This window comes from Anopheles maculipalpis, chromosome 3RL (assembly GCF_943734695.1).
Source record: "Anopheles maculipalpis chromosome 3RL, idAnoMacuDA_375_x, whole genome shotgun sequence".
Lineage (NCBI taxonomy): Eukaryota > Metazoa > Arthropoda > Insecta > Diptera > Culicidae > Anopheles > Anopheles maculipalpis.
Window position 1 is genome coordinate 85,908,024 of NC_064872.1, and position 18,167 is coordinate 85,926,190.

The 18,167-nt window shown below is 48.4% G+C and overlaps 5 protein-coding genes across 8 annotated transcripts in view; 2 read left to right on the forward strand and 3 right to left on the reverse strand.

The window, feature by feature from the left end:
* Positions 1-18,167, reverse strand: part of LOC126561112 (gamma-soluble NSF attachment protein) — a 487,575-nt gene that overhangs the window by 423,122 nt on the left and 46,286 nt on the right. The gene's annotated exons all lie outside the window — the stretch shown is intronic.
* The window catches only part of LOC126562375 (arginine kinase), a 310,846-nt gene that overhangs the window by 212,544 nt on the left and 80,135 nt on the right, over positions 1-18,167 (reverse strand). Inside the window, exon 4 of one of the 4 annotated variants that reach the window (XM_050218854.1) lies at positions 13,291-13,301. The exons of the other annotated variants lie outside the window; for them this stretch is intronic. The gene's annotated coding sequence lies outside the window, so the exon portion shown is untranslated. Of the gene's footprint in view, positions 1-13,290; positions 13,302-18,167 lie in introns of those variants that run through there. 4 annotated transcript variants of the gene reach the window in all.
* On the forward strand, positions 245-5,559 carry LOC126561396 (multidrug resistance protein homolog 49). The gene is made up of 11 exons (XM_050217509.1): positions 245-377; positions 442-502; positions 571-764; positions 1,125-1,370; positions 1,438-1,609; positions 2,036-2,695; positions 2,767-3,603; positions 3,674-4,386; positions 4,455-4,617; positions 4,703-4,897; positions 4,964-5,559. The coding sequence occupies exons 1-11, from the start codon at positions 256-258 to the stop codon at positions 5,513-5,515; spliced, it is 3,915 nt and encodes a 1,304-aa protein (XP_050073466.1). The 5' UTR covers positions 245-255; the 3' UTR covers positions 5,516-5,559.
* LOC126565956 (uncharacterized) lies at positions 7,227-12,031 on the reverse strand. The gene is made up of 6 exons (XM_050223156.1): positions 11,925-12,031; positions 11,638-11,810; positions 10,691-11,567; positions 10,354-10,604; positions 7,365-9,813; positions 7,227-7,297 (listed from the first exon to the last, which is right to left on the reverse strand). The coding sequence occupies exons 1-6, from the start codon at positions 11,962-11,964 to the stop codon at positions 7,227-7,229; spliced, it is 3,861 nt and encodes a 1,286-aa protein (XP_050079113.1). The 5' UTR covers positions 11,965-12,031.
* Positions 12,514-17,528, forward strand: LOC126565957 (xanthine dehydrogenase-like). The gene is made up of 6 exons (XM_050223157.1): positions 12,514-12,559; positions 13,495-13,673; positions 13,736-14,588; positions 14,660-16,725; positions 16,801-17,389; positions 17,458-17,528. The coding sequence occupies exons 1-6, from the start codon at positions 12,514-12,516 to the stop codon at positions 17,526-17,528; spliced, it is 3,804 nt and encodes a 1,267-aa protein (XP_050079114.1).

Genomic DNA, 18,167 nt, shown 5'->3' on the forward strand with positions numbered 1-18,167 from the left:
CAAGTGCACTTGATACTTTTGACGCCCTGCAACCGCCCGGCGTGCATCGGGCCGACCGTTGAGCGTTTCGAGCAATAATTTGTAATTAATATAACGTCACTTGCGCCATACAGTTTGCGCTAGCACACTATTCACGGGGTGTATCAATTTTTCGGTTTTCTTTGCTTTTGCTCCACAGAGTTACACACGGCTTAGGCTGCGCTCTCTCTCTACATCTCCCTAAACGTACAAAATAAATACTAGCCGTGCGCCATCATGACGCCTAAAGAGTATCCTCAAGGCAACGGATCGCTCCAGACGATGAATCTCAAGAATAGTGTCAGTGCCGACAACATGTCGGTAGCGAGCCACAAAAGTACCAAGGATATTTTGGATGTGTAAGTACACGGACGTTCGGGCGAGCATTCGGGATACTCAGAGCACTCCTTACTCTTCCCACAGAAAATTCAGCAAAGCACCTACCAAAGAACCAAGCTCACAATCCGTCTCGTACTTCAAACTGGTAAGTACGGCGCAACAATGTTCCGCTCCTCAAGTGCAACTAATCACTCCGTTACCTTCGTCTTACAGTTCCGGTTTGCCACGTGGGGTGAAGTCTTTGCCACGCTGCTAGGCATCCTGCTGGCCTCGATGGCTTCGCTCGGGCTACCGTACGGTGTCATTCTGTACGGTGAGTTTACCACGCTGCTCGTCGATCGTACCATCGGCATCGGCAAATCGACCGATACGGCCATCCTCTCGATATTCGGTGGCGGCAGAGTGTTGTAAGTATTTCCCAGGACAGAGTGTGGTCACGTGTAGCCACGTGTGGTACAAACGCTCGTTGACCCTCACTGTTGCACCGTTTGACACCTGAACATATCGGAATCAAATCAATTAACTAACAGCTCAAACGAGCTGCTCGGTGCTTGGTGGTGCGAAGTAATTGGCACAGGCCATACAAAAGAATCTCGCATAAACAAATCAATAAAAGCGCATATGAGCGTTGTTTGTGTTTATGCGGGAGAAATTTTACTTCCACTTACCAGCAAAACACTTGAGACGAGCATATCTGAACGATTGTTTACGGATGAGAAAATTTCTCTAAAATCTGGAATTATCTTCTCTGCATCCGATTCCTACAGAGTAAACGCAACTGAGCAGGAAAATGCGGCCGCCATTATGGAGGATGCGAAAGCATTCGGGCTCGGTGTGGTGGCCGTCACGATACTACAGTTCATCTTTGCCACACTCAGCGTCGACATTATCAACCGTTCGGCTCAGAAGCAGATCAGTAGAATACGGCAACTGTTTCTTAAAGCCGTACTACGCCAAGATATGACCTGGTACGATCTCAACAGTGACGACAGCTTTGCGGTGCGCATTACGGAGTAAGTGGAAATGGTTTTTCTCACCATAGCATAGGAATGTGACGTTTATATCTTCTTGCTTCGATAGCGATCTGGACAAGCTGAAGGAAGGTATCGGTGAGAAGCTGTCCATCTTCACGTACCTGGTGATGTCATTCGTAATATCTGTGATATTTTCGTTCTTCTACGGTTGGAAGCTGACGCTCGTGATACTCAGCTGTGCACCGATCATCATACTGGCGACCGCTTTCGTTGCCAAGGTGGGTACTATTTTAAGCAGTAATCGCTCAAAAAAGAGTAACTTTTGGAAAATTGGCTGCGATCATTTTTCGGGAGATATTTTGATTTTGAATCGTCGAAAGAAGGGACACAATATACAGCTTAAATCGAAGTTGACTTCGTGTCTACCGAAAACGAAAATAATTTCCAAATGGATTAATGTCTCCTCTAGATAGAATATGTTACCCAGAGCTGTAGGAGTGGCAGAATAATCCGTGGAATTCACCGTCAGATCCTATCGAACTTGTATGAAGTTGATCTCACTGGAGTCGTTAATAAGACCGAACCATTATAATTGGAATTGGCTAAAAGTTATAGTTATAATCAAGCGGTGGTTGCTAGGAACTATCTGTGCTCTAAGAGTCACTGGAGGAAGCTTTTAAATTTCTAAACATTTATCTTCACAGATGCAAAGTACGCTCACGGAGAAGGAACTGAAGTCCTACTCTTCGGCCGGTGCCGTAGCTGAAGAGGTCCTCGGCAGCATCCGTACCGTAGTTGCATTCGGTGGCGAAAAGAAGGAGCTCGATCGATACCGAGAGCGACTAGCCGGTGCCGAACTGAACGGTCGCCGCAAGGGTTTATTCTCCGGCATCGGTGGTGGCATCATGTGGTTTATCATATACTGCTGCTACGCACTCGCCTTCTGGTACGGTATCAGTCTCATCCTGGAAGATCGCGACAAAGATCTGAAAGACTACACGCCCGCGGTACTGATCATTGTGCTGTTCGGTGTGTTGGCTGGTGCACAAAATCTTGGCCTATCTTCACCCCATCTGGAAGCGTTTTCGACGGCGAAAGGTTCCGCGGCAACTATATTTTCCGTGATCGATCGTAAACCGGACATCGATTCGCTTGGTGATGCGGGATTGCGGCCCAAATCGATGCAAGGAAATATAAAGTTTACCAACGTTTTCTTCCGCTATCCGGCCCGGAATGATGTGCAGGTGTTGCAGGGTTTGAATTTGGAAATCAAAACGGGCCAAACCGTTGCGTTGGTTGGTCCGTCCGGGTGTGGCAAATCGACCTGCCTGCAGCTGATTCAACGATTATACGATCCGCTAAGTGTAAGTGCTACCCGAAACGGGGAGGATTTTTCTGTCACATTCGTTCACAAGTTCCGTTTGTACTTTTTCAGGGTACGGTCACCATCGATGGTACCAAGGTGAGCGAACTTAACATCGGTTGGTTGCGTTCGTTTATTGGACTCGTCGGTCAGGAGCCGGTTCTGTTTGCGACAACGATTGCCGAAAACATACGGTACGGTAACCCGGAAGCTACTCAGAGCGAAATTGAATGTGCCGCCAAAATTGCAAACTGTCATAGCTTCATCATGAAGCTGCCGAACGCGTATGGTACGATGATAGGTGAGCGTGGCGCTCAACTGTCCGGTGGTCAGAAGCAGCGTATCGCTATCGCACGTGCGCTGGTACGCAATCCAAAAATTCTACTACTCGATGAGGCAACTTCCGCCCTCGATCCCAACTCGGAAAAGCGTGTGCAGGATGCGCTGGAGCGAGCTAGCAAGGGTCGTACAACGCTCGTTGTCTCACATCGTCTGTCCACCATTACCAACGCGGACAAAATTGTGTACATCGACAAGGGTGGGGTGATGGAGCAGGGTACTCACGAAGAACTCATGGCTGCCCGGGGTCTGTACTACGAGCTGGTAGTGGCCAGTGGGTCCCAGAAAACAGTGGAAGATGATGAGAACGTTCCGATGGCACCGAGTTTCTACTCTATGCGTCAAGAATCGGTTGAAGATGGTGCGGATGGTTCGGACGATGAGTCGGACAGCGGAAAATCGGACGAAAAGAATGAGGAAGAACAGGAAGAGGTGTATCACGTGTCGATGCTACGATTGCTTAAGCTTAACTCACCCGAATGGCATTACATACTGTTCGGATGTGCGGCTGCAATCGTTGTTGGAGCATCGTTCCCAGCGTTTGCTGTCCTTTTTGGAGAAATGTACGGTGTAAGTAGAGTGTTTATCGCAGTAAGCAACCTAGTTCCGATCAGTTCAATAATCATCATTTCATTTGCAGATTCTTTCGGTTGCTGATCCAGAATTTGTAAAGCAGGAATCAAACTTCTACTCGCTACTGTTCCTGGCACTGGGTCTCATCACCGGCTTGGGAACGTTCTTCCAGACGTATCTCTTCAACATTGCCGGTGTGCGACTTACGTCCCGTTTGCGCCAAAAATCATTCAAAGCGATCGTCATCCAAGATATGGCTTGGTTTGACGAGAGTCGTAACGCTGTCGGTGCTCTCTGCGCACGTTTGTCGGGTGATTGTGCTAGTGTGCAGGGTGCCACTGGTACTCGTATCGGGTCACTACTGCAAGCAGCTTCTACCATTTGCATCGGTGTGGGCATATCATTCTTCTACTCCTGGAACCTAACGCTCGTGTCGATCATCGCAATCCCCGTCACGCTAGCATCGATCACGCTCGAGTCACGCTACACACAGATGAGCAGCTTGAAGGAAAAGCAATCACTCGAAGGTGCTACTAAGCTGGCTGTGGAAGCCATCTCTAACATTCGTACGGTGGCTAGCTTGGGGCAGGAGAAGCACGTACTGCATCGTTACAGTCAGGAGACGGTAAAGATCGATGATGCCTGTCGGCGTAAGACACGTCTACGTGGAACGGTGTTTGCATTGGGCCAGGTGATGCCTTTCGCCGGGTATGGATTAGCCCTGTTCTACGGTGGAAAACTGGTTTCGGAGAAGGAACTAGAATACAAGGACGTTATCAAGTGAGTGTGTGACTTTTGGGGGAAATGGCCTTCGTTTTGCTAAACAGAGTCGTAAACTTCATTTGCAGAGTCTCGGAAGCACTGATCTTCGGGGCCTGGATGTTGGGACAAGCGTTGGCGTACGCACCGAATGTAAACTCGGCCATCCTTTCGGCTGGACGTCTGATGAAACTGCTCGATCGTACACCGCGAATGCATAATCCTTCTAGCTCGTACCACTCACTGTCACAGGTATGATCCAGAATAAGAGGAGCTGGTTTAGGTAGAATACAGATAGTAACGTCTCTTGTCTATCTTTTTTTGAACTTCCTTACAGCGTACTGAGGGTGATATTAAGTTCACGGATGTCGAGTTCCGCTATCCGACACGTCCATCTGTTCCGGTACTCCAAGGATTAAACTTGGATATCGGTAAGGGCCAAACGGTAGCATTGGTTGGTCCGTCCGGTTGTGGCAAGTCTACCTGCATTCAGCTGCTGCTCCGATACTACGATCCCGACAGTGGCAAAGTGGTATGTATCTTAACCGTGTGTGGTCCTTCAAGTACTTTGCAGTTTATACTTAACATCTAATCGCAGGATATTGACGGTACAACCACAACCGAGTTCTCGCTCAACCGCATACGTGCACAGATGGGTCTGGTATCGCAGGAACCGATCCTGTTTGATCGTACCATAGCGGAGAACATTGCTTACGGAGACAACACGCGCGACATTGCAATGCCCGAAATTATAGAGGCTGCCAAGATGGCAAACATACATGAGTTTATCGTTAATCTACCCAAAGGCTACGACACCAGTCTCGGTAGTAAGGGTGCTCAGCTGTCCGGAGGTCAAAAGCAACGCATTGCGATTGCCCGCGCTTTGGTGCGCAATCCTCGTGTGCTATTGCTAGACGAAGCGACATCTGCACTGGACAACCAGAGTGAAAAGATTGTCCAGAATGCGCTCGATCATGCACGAACGGGACGTACCTGTATTATCATTGCCCACCGACTTACGACGATCCAGAACGCGAACCTTATCTGCGTCATCCAGAACGGTGTGGTGGTGGAGGCGGGAACACACGATGAGCTGATGGCAAAGAACAGAATCTACGCGAAGCTGTACCAGATGCAGCAGGTGGCGTAAGTGTGACGCCCGCGGATTAAGAATAAGTGAGATAAGAACCGTTGTTCCTACTATAACACCGCACCGTACACGGCTGTTGACTGCCTTTCCCGACGATGGTGAGGATGGTCGGATGAAGAACCCAGAAACTGGCCTAGGTCCAGGTTTAGCTTAAACGCAGCAGTATTTATGCCCTTCGCAAGGATTCACAAAGCAAGAAATGCCACTTAGTGGATTAGTAGAATGAAGCTTTTAACAGCTTGCGTTACGTTTCTTGTTACGCACCGGTTCCGTTTAGTGCAGAATGTTCAAAGACAATGCTTTGGGATATTTAGCAAAGTTAGCGCGAAGAAAAAAAAAACGAACGTACAAGACAAAATCAAAGACTTAGCATACAATCAAAGAGTCGTGTGAGTGTGTATCCGAGAACTGGAAGAGATGTATGTTTCAGTACAGCTTTATGGGGTCCTTTTACCCAGTGCGCCTTTAAGCTGTCAACAAAAAACAAACAATCGAAAATACATTGTGATGTGCCCACCGTTCTTTCGCAGCCATGGCAAAAACCTGCGCCTTACGCCCAGGGCATATGTCCATTAAACACACACGTGATAATCGAAGCGCCTCCGTAGGACGTAGTCTACTCTTAGTGATAACGTTAATTAGGCTAGGCGAACGGTAAAAACAATAATAAAAAAAAACCCCCCGGAAGTACGGGTGACCTGATAGGAAGGAGAAGAAGGGATTGTGTGGATTGCTCAATAATGCTAACAGCGCGCGCACTACTGCAAGCTTGTTGATTGCAGCTTGTTGTGCAATTTTACCCAGATAGTGTAGAAGAATTGGTAGATAAGTGGAGGATCCAAACATCCAAACAAGTATCAAGCGTTCCACATTTTATCGCTCGGCTCTTCTTAAGCACACCGGCATATGCCACATCTACAGTTAGCAATCTGTTAGTAAAGAAATCTCGCCTCTAGACAAGAAATTAAATGCTCTCGGTACACTTGGATCGATCGATCATGGTTTGGTGGGTGAAGGGAAAGAAGAGAGAACTGGGGGAAAGCTTAGACAAGAGAGAGAGAGAGAGATATGGCTATTCTTTATCAATTGTGACACAGATAAGATTGTTTTTCCTAAATGAAAGTAGCTAGATAAGAATGATCGCGAAATGAATGAATCGGCCATGGGTTTTGATTGGTTGATAGAGTGCACCTGTTGCACAGTAAATGGCATTAGTGAATGGATGTGCTACACAACAAACTCACATCGTTTTGGCTCAATACCACTCGCTCAATCTCTTAAACGCTGGATTAATTAATGATCTGATCACTATCAATCCTTATAACTATTTAAAATATAATAAATAAATTATATTATTATTATTATCATAAACACAGTGTTGACCTTTTCATTGATATTTTTCTATAGTGATCTGATGTTCGAGCTAATGGGAATCGTAGTAGAAACAGTGATTTTATGCCGTGATTTTGACGGTTTCCACAGGTCTTATTTCCATGGCGCTACTCAACAAAACGTCTAAAACAAACCACTGCAGTTTGCTGATAGATTCTACCGCCATTAAAAAGCTGACTCTTGCTGGATGTTCTTTCTATTACGAAAAATCTCGTGTCGTGAAAAAAAAGGTGTTAGTACGCGAACTTTTCATGCAATGCTAACATGCAGTTGTTATTGAATCTAAATCGTTTTTGTCCGCTTACCTTCCATCATCATTTCAATGCAGTACAAACTGATCGATTGTTGTACCGGTGAGCGCGAGTATCTTATCGGGCGTCAACGAAGTAGCTGTAACAGAATATTACAAATAATTATTTAACACATATGATATCTGCTACTTCTGTGCACTACTTACCAAGCTCAAACCATTCACTCGGTAGACCAGCATCACGACGTGCCGCAGCAATCGCGTAGCGTAGTGCAAATTGCACCGTAATTCCCAAATTATACGCCGGTTCACCGGTTGCCTTTGACCGGAGTACACCAGCCGGATTGGAGCTCTTCTGCAGCAATCGTACACGCATGTCTTGGGGTATGTCTTTTGCACTCGGAGGCTTATAGTTCCACGTGCGGAAATTCGTTAGTGCACCAGTTCCACGATCATATCGAAGCTCCTCCAGTAGATGATAGCCCAGTGCCATCACGAATGCACCCTCGATCTGTCCAATGTCCAGCAGTGGGTTCATACTTTCTCCGGTATCTTCAAGAATGTCCACACGGATCGGTTGCACCTGTCCGGTAAGTACGTCTATCTCCAGCTCAACTGCACACAGTGCCCACACGGTGTAACCACGCAGATCCGCCCGTTTGGCGTTGTACGAGGCAGACAGATCGATACGACGCTGGTAGCACGTCTGCACTATTGCTTCCCACGGTGCTGTACGATTATCGTCCCGGACGGGTCGGATACGTTCGAGCAGTGTTTCACAGGCCCGGCGGGCAGAATATGCAACCAGATCCGTACTGATGGAACCACCCTCAATGAACGCGTTTGGTGAACCGTTCGATGTGTGAGCCTTCACCTTAACCAACGCCAATGGAATGCCGAGTGTGTGGGCCACAACTTGCGCAACCTTCGTATTGACGCCCTGTCCTATCTCGGGTGATCCAATCGTGACGGCCACACTCCCATCTACATGATAGATCGAAACCCAAGCATTCATTCCACCAAAGTAACGGATTGGATGTCCCATAGGAACGATTGCGATTCCTCGCTTTTTCCAACGGTTTGTTTCGTTGTATCGATCTACTGCAGCTTTCCGAACCTTAAAATCTACCTGCTCGTAGAAGGTAGGCAGCAAAGTAGCAATGCTACTGCCCGGTTCCATGTTGGCGAGACGTACCACTTGTGGTGAGAGCCCGGTCACAAACGCTACATGTTCCATGATCGTTTCGATCGTGGCGATCGATTCCGCTGTACCAGGCGATCGCAACCAGGTAGTGCTGGGTGAGTCGGAAAGAACGCCACGCAGCCGGAGCCTCCAGCTGTCATCGCTGTAGCAATTGCGGAACGCTTCCCGGAACAGCATCGTCATTGCTTCGTACTGAGACGCACCCAAATCTTCATGGTATGTGTTGGACAGGCGTACTATACGTCCATCGGCTGGTCGAACATCTACCTCGTACTCACAGTGGCCTCCGATGCGCTTGCCAATCGCCTGCATTGTCGTTTCGAATGGTAAAACCATCCGAACTGGACGTCGACTACGGTATGCCGCCAGGGCACAGGCACTCGCCACCCAAGCCCCACGGGACAGTTTCGCACCGTATGAACCACCTACAGGGCGTACGATTACGTGGATACTGCTCTGGCGTAGTTGAAGTGACTTCGCAATAGCTACCTGCACCATGTGGCTAGACTGCGTCGCACTGTACACCTCCATTCCGGTTCCATCCTCCGACGGGATGCAGAGACATGTTTGCGGTTCGAGTGTGAAATGGGCCTGACTGCGGAAGTGACATCTACCAGATATCTTCACCGTACCCGACGTACTTCCCGGTCGATTGTACGATCGTCCAACGACATCTGGTTCAAGTGTAAGGAACCGGTTCGTTGTATAGCCGTGAGCAAACACATCCTCAATGGTTGGAAGAATTGGTTCGCCATCCGACTCTCCATACGAAACATTTACCAGCGTTGCTGCCTCCGTTGCCAGCTCGAAAGTTTCCGCCACCACAATACCAATCGGTTGTCCATGGTACAGGACTTTCCCGCTGCACAAGATCTCCTCACGTACATTCCGAAATGGGAAAGGGGAATTGATGCCACCTTTCAAAGATGCAAAATCATTCTGGCCGGGTATATCTTTGGCAGAGTAGAACGCGACCACACCCGGAACTGCAAGAGCAGCGGATGGATCAAGTGATAGAATCTGACGACGTGCTACGGTTGCCAGAACGAACGTGGCATGCAACTCATCTGGTCGGCTTGGAAGATCATTCACGTACACCGCTTCACCAGCTGTTTGTTGGAAGGCTTCTAGCTTCGGTAGTGCTTGTGTTAGAGGCCAGTTAGATGGATACGTATCGAACGACTGGGCACCGGTTGAGAGTGGACGTGGTATGGCTGATCCACCGGAGCGAACTATCGGATTGGCTATACGACGATCACGCGGGGCAATGTGAAGCACGAAACGATATAGCAAACCGACTGCTACCTGGCGGCGGTAGGATGCATCAGGCGTGGGTTCAGTTTGCCCACCGGCTAGTTCAGCATTTAGTACGGCGAGCGTTTCCTGCAGTATAACATTGTTGAACGGATTCTTTCCCTCTAGATACTGTTCCGTACGGGAGGCGCGAGAAAACTGTAGAAATAGGACGTGAAATCATTGGAGGAAGCTGTATTGTTTTTTTTGTGCTAAAATTTTTGCTAAAATGTTTATGAAAAGTTATAAAGCAGATAATCAGAAGATTTTTTGGCTCCGTTCCGCTTGCCTCGCCACAGTACGTTAGAGCTAACATGCCATTAAACAGAAACCGGACAATCCCCGCTTTAAATTGATTAACACTTTCACATGGATCGCATGCTATTTCGTAGGTTCGTCGTCTTGAAAAAAAAACGAAGTCTTTTGATTTGCTTCAAAAGCGACAAAAACAATTAATGCCAAATTTTACGAGCCTTTAGCCTTTAAATTCTGTTGTGTATACTAAATATTAACAGCTTGAAAACATTAGTAGCGCCATCTATAATTAAACAAACGCTACGATTTTATTAATGCACGTTGTACTTTCAGATGCAATACTTCAAACGAAGCAACCATTGTTCCTTAATAAACTTATCGATCCATTACAGCATTGGAAAAGGAATCGATGAAAATTTTCTCATCACTCACACACATACTTACCTTCGGTCCAATACCGCCAAAGCACAGGTGTGCCTGTTCCACGTTTATTTTGCGTACGCACAGTCGCAACAGAAAGGCGGCGTTAACATGAGCGCTTGCGTTTTGCGCCCTTGCCGCCACCTTGTACGTACGAAACACGCACCGGTCCGAATCGAGCGGAGGAAGCGTAACGTTCAACAACACGCGCCTGTGCATGTTGAAGCTGAGAAACTGTGCAGGCAACAGTTTTTCCATCGCACCACTCGGTGAAGCTAGAGAGCGAAGGAAAGTGTACGCGGTACGGTGAAAGTAAAGGTGGGTCCTCCCTTTGCAGTTTCCAATCCACTTACACACTTACCTATCGTCATCTCAACACCGATCGCTTCGAACAGTACGTACAGGTCCGACGGGAACTCGGGGTGGCGATGTTTAAGCGTCAGATTGCCGGCTATCGTCCCGACATGCCGTACCGCTGGATGTGCGATTTCCTCGACGTGCCGTGCCAGTTCCACGCAGTACGTAAACCGTCGATCGGTACGTGCTGCTTCACGAAGTATTTCAATCAACTCACTCAGCGTCACATTAGCACCGATGATGACGGAACTACCGATCCAATAGTTGCGCAGTTCCTCCACATTACGTACGTCGATAAATAGGCGCAAATCCTTCCGTCGCCTGTAAACGCCATGCCCCGTATTACCGGACACGAGTATGTACGCACCGACACCAGCATTCTCTTCGCGCAGGATATCAAAAATCTCGTCCACAGTACGCACACGAAACCACCGCCGATCGGATGGGACGAACTGGAGTTCCACCGTTTCATCGAAGCAACTCTTGGCCGAACAGTCTCGCTCACATCCAGTACAGTTCGCGCGAGGCAGATCTTCAATGTCCGGCTGACAAACGATACCGAGAGCCCGGCGTGCCAATTGATCCTCTGGTGGAGCATCGATTGCGAAGGATTTGAACGCATCCAGGATGGGTCGGTAGCCTGTACAGCGGCAGATGTTCCCAGCGAGACCCTTCTCAACGTCTTCCATCGTAACGTTACCGTTGTTGGCTTCGAGCAGACTGTACATACTCATCACCATTCCGGGTGAGCAGTAACCACACTGCGTACCGTTGAACTGTGCTAACCGTTCCTGCACCGGATGATATCCGGTGGCCTTCGAGCCGATACCTTCCACCGTGAGGATATCCATGCCATGGCAGGAGAATACCGAAAATAGACACTAACGAAAACGTTTAAAAGATCCGATAAGCAACACGGAATACTAGTAACAACACGGATTCTTCACAAACCGAGTTCACAGAGAAGGTGATGCGTTGCTTGGTAACCGGATGAGTGTCGACCACGTTCACGATGCACACTCCGCAGCCACCTTCGAGGCACATAAACTTGGTACCTGTCAGATGTGCCTTGGTGCGTATGAAGGTGTTCAGCGTCGTATCTATCGGTAGCTGGTCCGGGGAAACTGTCCACAACGGAAGATACAACGAGAGAGAGAGAGAGAGAGAGAGAGAGAGAGAGAGAGCGAGAAATGAATGCGTTACAGTAAAGGGATGCGTGTGTGCCTGCGTGCGTATACCCTGGTATAGCTTCCCGTTGATCGTAAACTTCACGTGCATGACGACACTGTTCCGAGTGCGCAATTCAAGCGCAAATCCAAGACTGATGTTTGCAGACCAACTGACCAGCTCGACTCGTGGATCTGTGAAGACCCACTCCACCATATTGTACGCCTCACTGAGCAACTACACCGTCTGTGAGGCTCTGTATGTGAAAACGTTCGGGGCGGGGGGGATATGAATACCAAATCGTCCTTTCACGGTGTCGAGTGGATATAGAACCGATAAACACCTGCTTGTATATCAGGGGATACAGTTTTCTTATGTTGTTTTTAAATGGAAGTACTACTACCGAACAAGGGTAGTACGGTCGGGAGGTACGCCACGCGAAACTGCGTACACGCGCACTCCTCGGTTGGGTTCCCGTTCGATGGTTTCGAAAAATCGGCACCAGTTCCCCGGTAGCCTCGATCGAGTGCACAACGTGTGGCCAAACGGAGTGTAGCTTTGGTTTAGTAGCTGTATCTTCGGTATCCACTTTCACCATCAATTTGTTTGTTTCAGTGAGCTGGTGCGTGTGCTCGTGCTCCTATGGCGGGAAACATAAGTATGGGCGCTGAGGTACGCCTCACGATCAATGGCCGTCCGTACACGGGTAAGCAGGAGCAACTGATGCGAATCTGTGATCGAGTTTCATATGCGTGAATTTATCTGGCAGGGCGATGGAATGCATCGCTGTCGGAATGTAGCGTTGGCAGTTGGGCGAAATGTGTCTTAATTTACCACCGGGTAAAGACTTGAGAGTTTCCAGTGACCAGTGAAGGTTGAAAAGTGGTATTTGGAAGCATCCCAAGTATGTGCCCAACTTGTTTCGGATGTATTTTAATTGAATTGATCATATTTCATAATTCATTAGTGAATTGAGTTGTAGCTTAGAGACACTCTGTGGCAATTTCCGGTGTATTTTAGGTGTTATCCGTAATGGTCCGTAATATCGACTTTTAAACTCATCATACTTGACTAAATCTTTTCTATAGCTAATATTTTGTTCATACATAGCTCGTGCTTGTGGTGGTAGCGACGACAGCGGTGTCATTTTCACACGGCAGCATCCGGGGTTCAAATCCCATTCAGATCGTTCCCCCCGTAGTGAGGACTGACTATCCAACTACGTGGTTATCTGCGAGTAAGCCATTCGACGGCCGGCGTGACCTAGAAGGTCATTAAGTCAAGAAGAAGAAGAATACATGACTCGTGCCAATTTTCACAGCTTTAACGAAATCAAACTGCTGAAGGTGACCCAACGTAACATATTCCACCAGACCAGTTAATTGCTTAAACTAAGTTCTAACTAAACTAACAATTACCGTTCTCGACCCGCAATCGAGCGTAACGATCTAAACCACAATCAACGTAAAAAAATGAGGATTCTACGGTTGTAAAAATCAATGCGGCCGACACGAGGCTGCATATTACTTTCGCTTTTAGGTTTATGATCATGAATAGCGTCCCTCCCCGTGGGCACGATCCATTTAATTCTCGCTATTATTTGTATGATAAATTATCGGAGCTATCCATTTTGATGCCTCGTTCAAGTAAACACAACCACCGTCCCGGTGGACACTTCACTGAACACCTTCATCCGTAACCATGCACATCTGAAGGGTACCAAGTTTATGTGCCGGGAGGGTGGATGTGGCGCGTGTGTTGTCACCGTATCCGGGCATCATCCTGTCACGCGGGAACGCCGATCATGGGCCGCTAATTCGGTAGGTAACCGAGAGCTTTATAAAGTACCTTGCAGTGTAATACCCTCTTCTTTTTTCTCTAGTGTTTAGTATCGGTATTCTCCTGTCACGAACAGGACATACTCACGGTTGAAGGTATTGGCGGTCATAAGAAGGATTCCTATCATCCGATTCAACGGCGGCTTGCAGAATATGGTGGATCCCAGTGCGGGTACTGCTCACCCGGAATGGTGATGAGTATGTACAGTTTACTTGCAGCCCGGAAGCGTGATCAGCCATCGGACGAGGATGCAACGTCAGAACCAAGCCTAACTGCAGCTCAGATAGAACAGGCATTCGATGGGAATACTTGTCGTTGTACCGGTTACCGATCAATACTGGATGCATTTAAATCGTTCGCTCAAGAGAAGGATCAGGAACCTCCGATCGTGGACATTGAAGATCTGGTAAAGGACACACCCAAGACTGCATCTACCTCGCGTTGTCTCACGTTTGCCGATGGGCGCAAGTGGTATAAAGTGACGTCACTTGCGGAAACGTTCGATGTACTGGAGACGTCGATCACCAGCGACGATCTTTACACATTCGTCGGAGGAAACACTGGCCATGGAGTGTATAGACGGTCGGAACGATTAAAGATCTTTATAGACATCAGTTCCATCGAAGAACTGCACCGACACACGTTCGATCGGGAGCTAGTCGTTGGAGTTGGTGTTACATTGACGGAGTTTATTGACCTGCTAGAGCGTACTGCTGAAGAATATCTCAGCTTCGCTTACTGTATACCCATGGCTAAGCATGTAAGAAAGATCGCCAATCTGCCGGTACGAAACGTCGGTACGATTGCGGGAAATCTAATGATCAAGCATCAGCATCCAGAATTTCCATCCGATTTATTTTTACTGCTAGAAACCGTCGGAGCAAAGCTGACCGTTGGTAAGTTGCTCGTTGCGAAGGGAGCTCGAATAGCTTCAAACTTTAAACGTCCCTTTCTTTTGTTTTTCTAGTATCCTCTGCCGACAGTGAAGTACTCACCGTCTCACCGCTAGACTTTCTAAAGTTGAACATGCACAAGAAAATACTAACAACTGTCCGACTGCCACCGCACGATCATGTCAGCACGACACTTCGTTCCTACAAAATAATGCCCGTTGCCCAAAACTCACGGGCTTACGTTAACGGTGCCTTTCTGCTGCAGCTTTGTCCCGAACGGAAGCTCTGCACCTCCATCTCCATCTGCTTCGGTGGCATTAATCCTTCCTTCGTACATGCTCAGCAAACGGAGTCCTACCTAACCGGGAAACCCCTATTCGACGAGCTCACGCTCTCCCAAGCGTTGAGGATTCTTGAGCGTGAGCTTAAACCGGACTATGTACTACCGGATGCATCTCCAGCGTACAGAAAACAGCTTGCCCTCGGCCAGCTTTACCGATTCGCGCTCAGTGTTCACCCTTCCATCGGACGAACGTTACGCAGTGGAACGGAACCTATCGAACGACCGCTCGTGTCTACCGGCCAACAAACGTATGATACGTACCAAAAACGTTGGCCACTCACACAAAGCATTCCGAAACTGGAAGCCCTAGCACAGTGTTCCGGAGAGGCCGTGTTCATCAACGATATGCCACTTTTGCCGAACGAACTGCACGGTGCTCTCGTACTGTCCAACGAAGTGCAAGCCCGCATCGTAACGATCGACGCATCGGAAGCGCTTGCATTACCCGGTGTACGGGCGTTCTTCTGTGCACAGGACATTCCCGGATTCAACAACTTTATGCCACTCGAAATGGGTTTCCCCGAGGTGGAGGAAATCTTTTGCAGCGGTGAGGTACAGTTCGCGGGTCAGGTTGTGGGGATGATCTGTGCCGAGAGTTTTGAGCTGGCAAACAAAGCTGCCGGGTTGGTTCGGATCGAGTACAAACGTGCCGGCAATAGGATCATTCTGCCGACCGTGCAGGACGTGGTGGATGCGCTAGACTATAGCCGTGTCAGTGATCAACCATACGATCGACATGGGGTACGGTATCACGTGGCTAAGGAAGGTCCGAACACGATCAGTGGACGGTTTGATCTTCGTGGTCAGTATCATAGCCCGATGGAAACGCAAGTGTCTCTGTGCGTTCCGCACGCTGACTCGATGGATGTGTACTGTGCGACTCAGTGGGTCGATCATGTACAGATCGCCGTTTCCCAAGCGCTACAGGTACGCGAAAGTACACTCAATCTTACCGTTCGACGAGTTGGTGGAGCGTACGGTGCGAAACTAACCCGAGCGACCCAGATAGCGTGTGCTTGTGCGGTGGCAGCATTCCGTACTGGGGTGCCGGTTCGGATGATACTTCTGCTCGAGACGGCAATGTCCGGGTCCGGCAAGCGTTGCGGGAGCGTTAGTGAGTATGAGGTATCGTTCGATGGGGCCGGACGCATCGGACGCCTCTCGCACACCTTCATACACGATGCTGGAGCATCGTTGAACGTGATGCTCGGCGGAGTTACAAGCGATCTGTTCAAGAACTGCTATCGTACGGACTTTTGGAAGCTGCGCACAAAGATTGCCCGCACGGACTGTCCACCAAACACATGGGCTCGGGCACCCGGTACATCCGAGGGCATAGCAATGGTGGAGAACATTATGGAGCATATCGCGCACCGTACCGGGCTCGATCCGGTAGACGTGCGGATGGCAAATATTTCACGTGAGAACAAGATGCACTCTCTGCTGCCTCGCTTCCGGCGACAGGTTGAGTACGACGATCGGAAGCGCCAGATTGGGCAGTTTAATGAGGAAAATCGTTGGCGCAAGCGTGGTATCGCGATCATGCCGATGCAATACCCGCTGGAGTTAAATTCGATGAAAAATGCCGTAGTGTCGGTGTACACGGATGATGGTACCGTATCGATTACACACGGTGGCATCGAGATGGGTCAGGGAATTAACACGAAGGTAGCACAGGTGGCTGCCCATTTGTTGGGTATACCGATTGAGAAGATAGTCGTTCATCCGACTGATAGCCTTTTGAATGCTAACTCCAATGCATCCCAACACACCCAGGCAACGGACGGTGTGGCTTTCGTAAGTTTACCGAATGAAAGTTAAATTTTTGCTAATGCTTATTCTAACAGTCTAACACACTCACTTACCTTGCAGGCCGTCAAACGATGCTGTGAGATTCTCCTCGAACGACTCCGGCCCTATCGTTCGCTACTGCGACGTACCAGTTGGGAGGATATGGTCCGCAATGCCAACATGGACGATGTGGACCTACAGGTTTCATTCTACGCCACACCAACGGACATGCGTACCTACACCATCTGGGGACTGGCGTGTGGTGAGATCGAGCTGGATGTCCTTACAGGGCAGGTGCTTGTACGGCGCGTTGACATCCTGGAGGATGTTGGCGAAAGTCTCAACCCTGGCATTGATGTCGGACAGATCGAAGGTGCATTCGTGATGGGTTTGGGATACTATCTGACCGAAGCGCTGGTGTATGATCCTAAAAATGGTGCGCTTATAAATAACCGTACCTGGAACTATAAGATACCAGGTCATCGGGATATCCCGGTTGACTTTCGGGTGTCGTTTTTAAGCAAGAGTTCCAACACGGGTGGTGTGTTGCGTTCGAAGGCGACTGGTGAACCGGCGTTATCACTCAGTCCCGTGGTTGTATATGCCGTTCGGAACGCGTTGCGTGCGGCACGGCGAGATGCTGGACTACCGGACACATGGTTACATATGAGTAAGGAGTGTAATTGTGATGTTTTGTGTTTTTTTTTAATCGAAAAACTCTGTGTTCCCTGTTTATAGGTAGCGGTATGACACCGGAAAAAATATTTGCTCTGTTGGAGAGTTCTATCGAACAATACAAATACGAATGAGGATCTTCTGGCGGCGGATTAGGAGCGCCGGTCTTCACACGACTGGACCTGATATCTATAAGTCTAGTAAAGTAAGCCATTCGAAGGCCGGCCTGAGCTAGTAAGGTCGTTAGCCCGAATATTAACAGTAAATAAAAAGTAGAAATAATTTTGCAGTTCCAAAAAATGCACAAAATGTGTAATTATTAACACACTAACACAACACACGACTTCATAAAATGTAAATACCTGAAGATGGGCTTCAACAAAGCAAAAACAGAACTGCCCTCTAAATAATCCGTAAAAAAAATTGGGGCAGCCCGGAGGTATAGGCGACAGCGGTGCCGGTCTTCAAACGGCAAGACCGGGGTTCAAATCCCATCCGGACCGTCCCCCCATACATAGTGAGGATTGACTAACCAACTACGTGGTATCGGCAGTCTAGTAAGCTATTTCGATGGCCGGCGTGACCTTAGAGGTCGTTAAGCCAAGAAGAAGGAGAAGAATAAAATTGAAGAATTATACTAAATTTGATCACCTTGCTAGAGCACATGGCATATACTTCGAAATATAAACAAAAAGTGCGTAAATTCAGAAGAGAAAAGCATTTAATTTCAAAGCGAACGCCCACTGTGCCACAAACCACAACACAAATCAGCT

What these genes read in the sequence shown, in the direction of transcription:
- LOC126561396 (XM_050217509.1), top strand. Translation starts at nt 256, where the DNA reads ATGACGCCTAAAGAGTATCCTCAAGGCAACGGATCGCTCCAGACGATG. An exon ending in TTTGCGGTGCGCATTACGGA is followed by an intron (nt 1,371 to 1,437) that starts GTAAGTGGAAAT and finishes TTGCTTCGATAG; the next exon opens with CGATCTGGACAAGCTGAAGG. An exon ending in GAATACAAGGACGTTATCAA is followed by an intron (nt 4,387 to 4,454) that starts GTGAGTGTGTGA and finishes CTTCATTTGCAG; the next exon opens with AGTCTCGGAAGCACTGATCT.
- LOC126565956 (XM_050223156.1), bottom strand. Translation starts at nt 11,964, where the DNA reads ATGCACGTGAAGTTTACGATCAACGGGAAGCTATACCAGG. An exon ending in TCACCTTCTCTGTGAACTCG is followed by an intron (nt 11,568 to 11,637) that starts GTTTGTGAAGAA and finishes CGTTTTCGTTAG; the next exon opens with TGTCTATTTTCGGTATTCTC. An exon ending in GAGTGAATGGTTTGAGCTTG is followed by an intron (nt 7,298 to 7,364) that starts GTAAGTAGTGCA and finishes ATTCTGTTACAG; the next exon opens with CTACTTCGTTGACGCCCGAT.
- LOC126565957 (XM_050223157.1), top strand. Translation starts at nt 12,514, where the DNA reads ATGGGCGCTGAGGTACGCCTCACGATCAATGGCCGTCCGTACACGG. An exon ending in CGGAGCAAAGCTGACCGTTG is followed by an intron (nt 14,589 to 14,659) that starts GTAAGTTGCTCG and finishes TTGTTTTTCTAG; the next exon opens with TATCCTCTGCCGACAGTGAA. An exon ending in GGACACATGGTTACATATGA is followed by an intron (nt 17,390 to 17,457) that starts GTAAGGAGTGTA and finishes CCCTGTTTATAG; the next exon opens with GTAGCGGTATGACACCGGAA.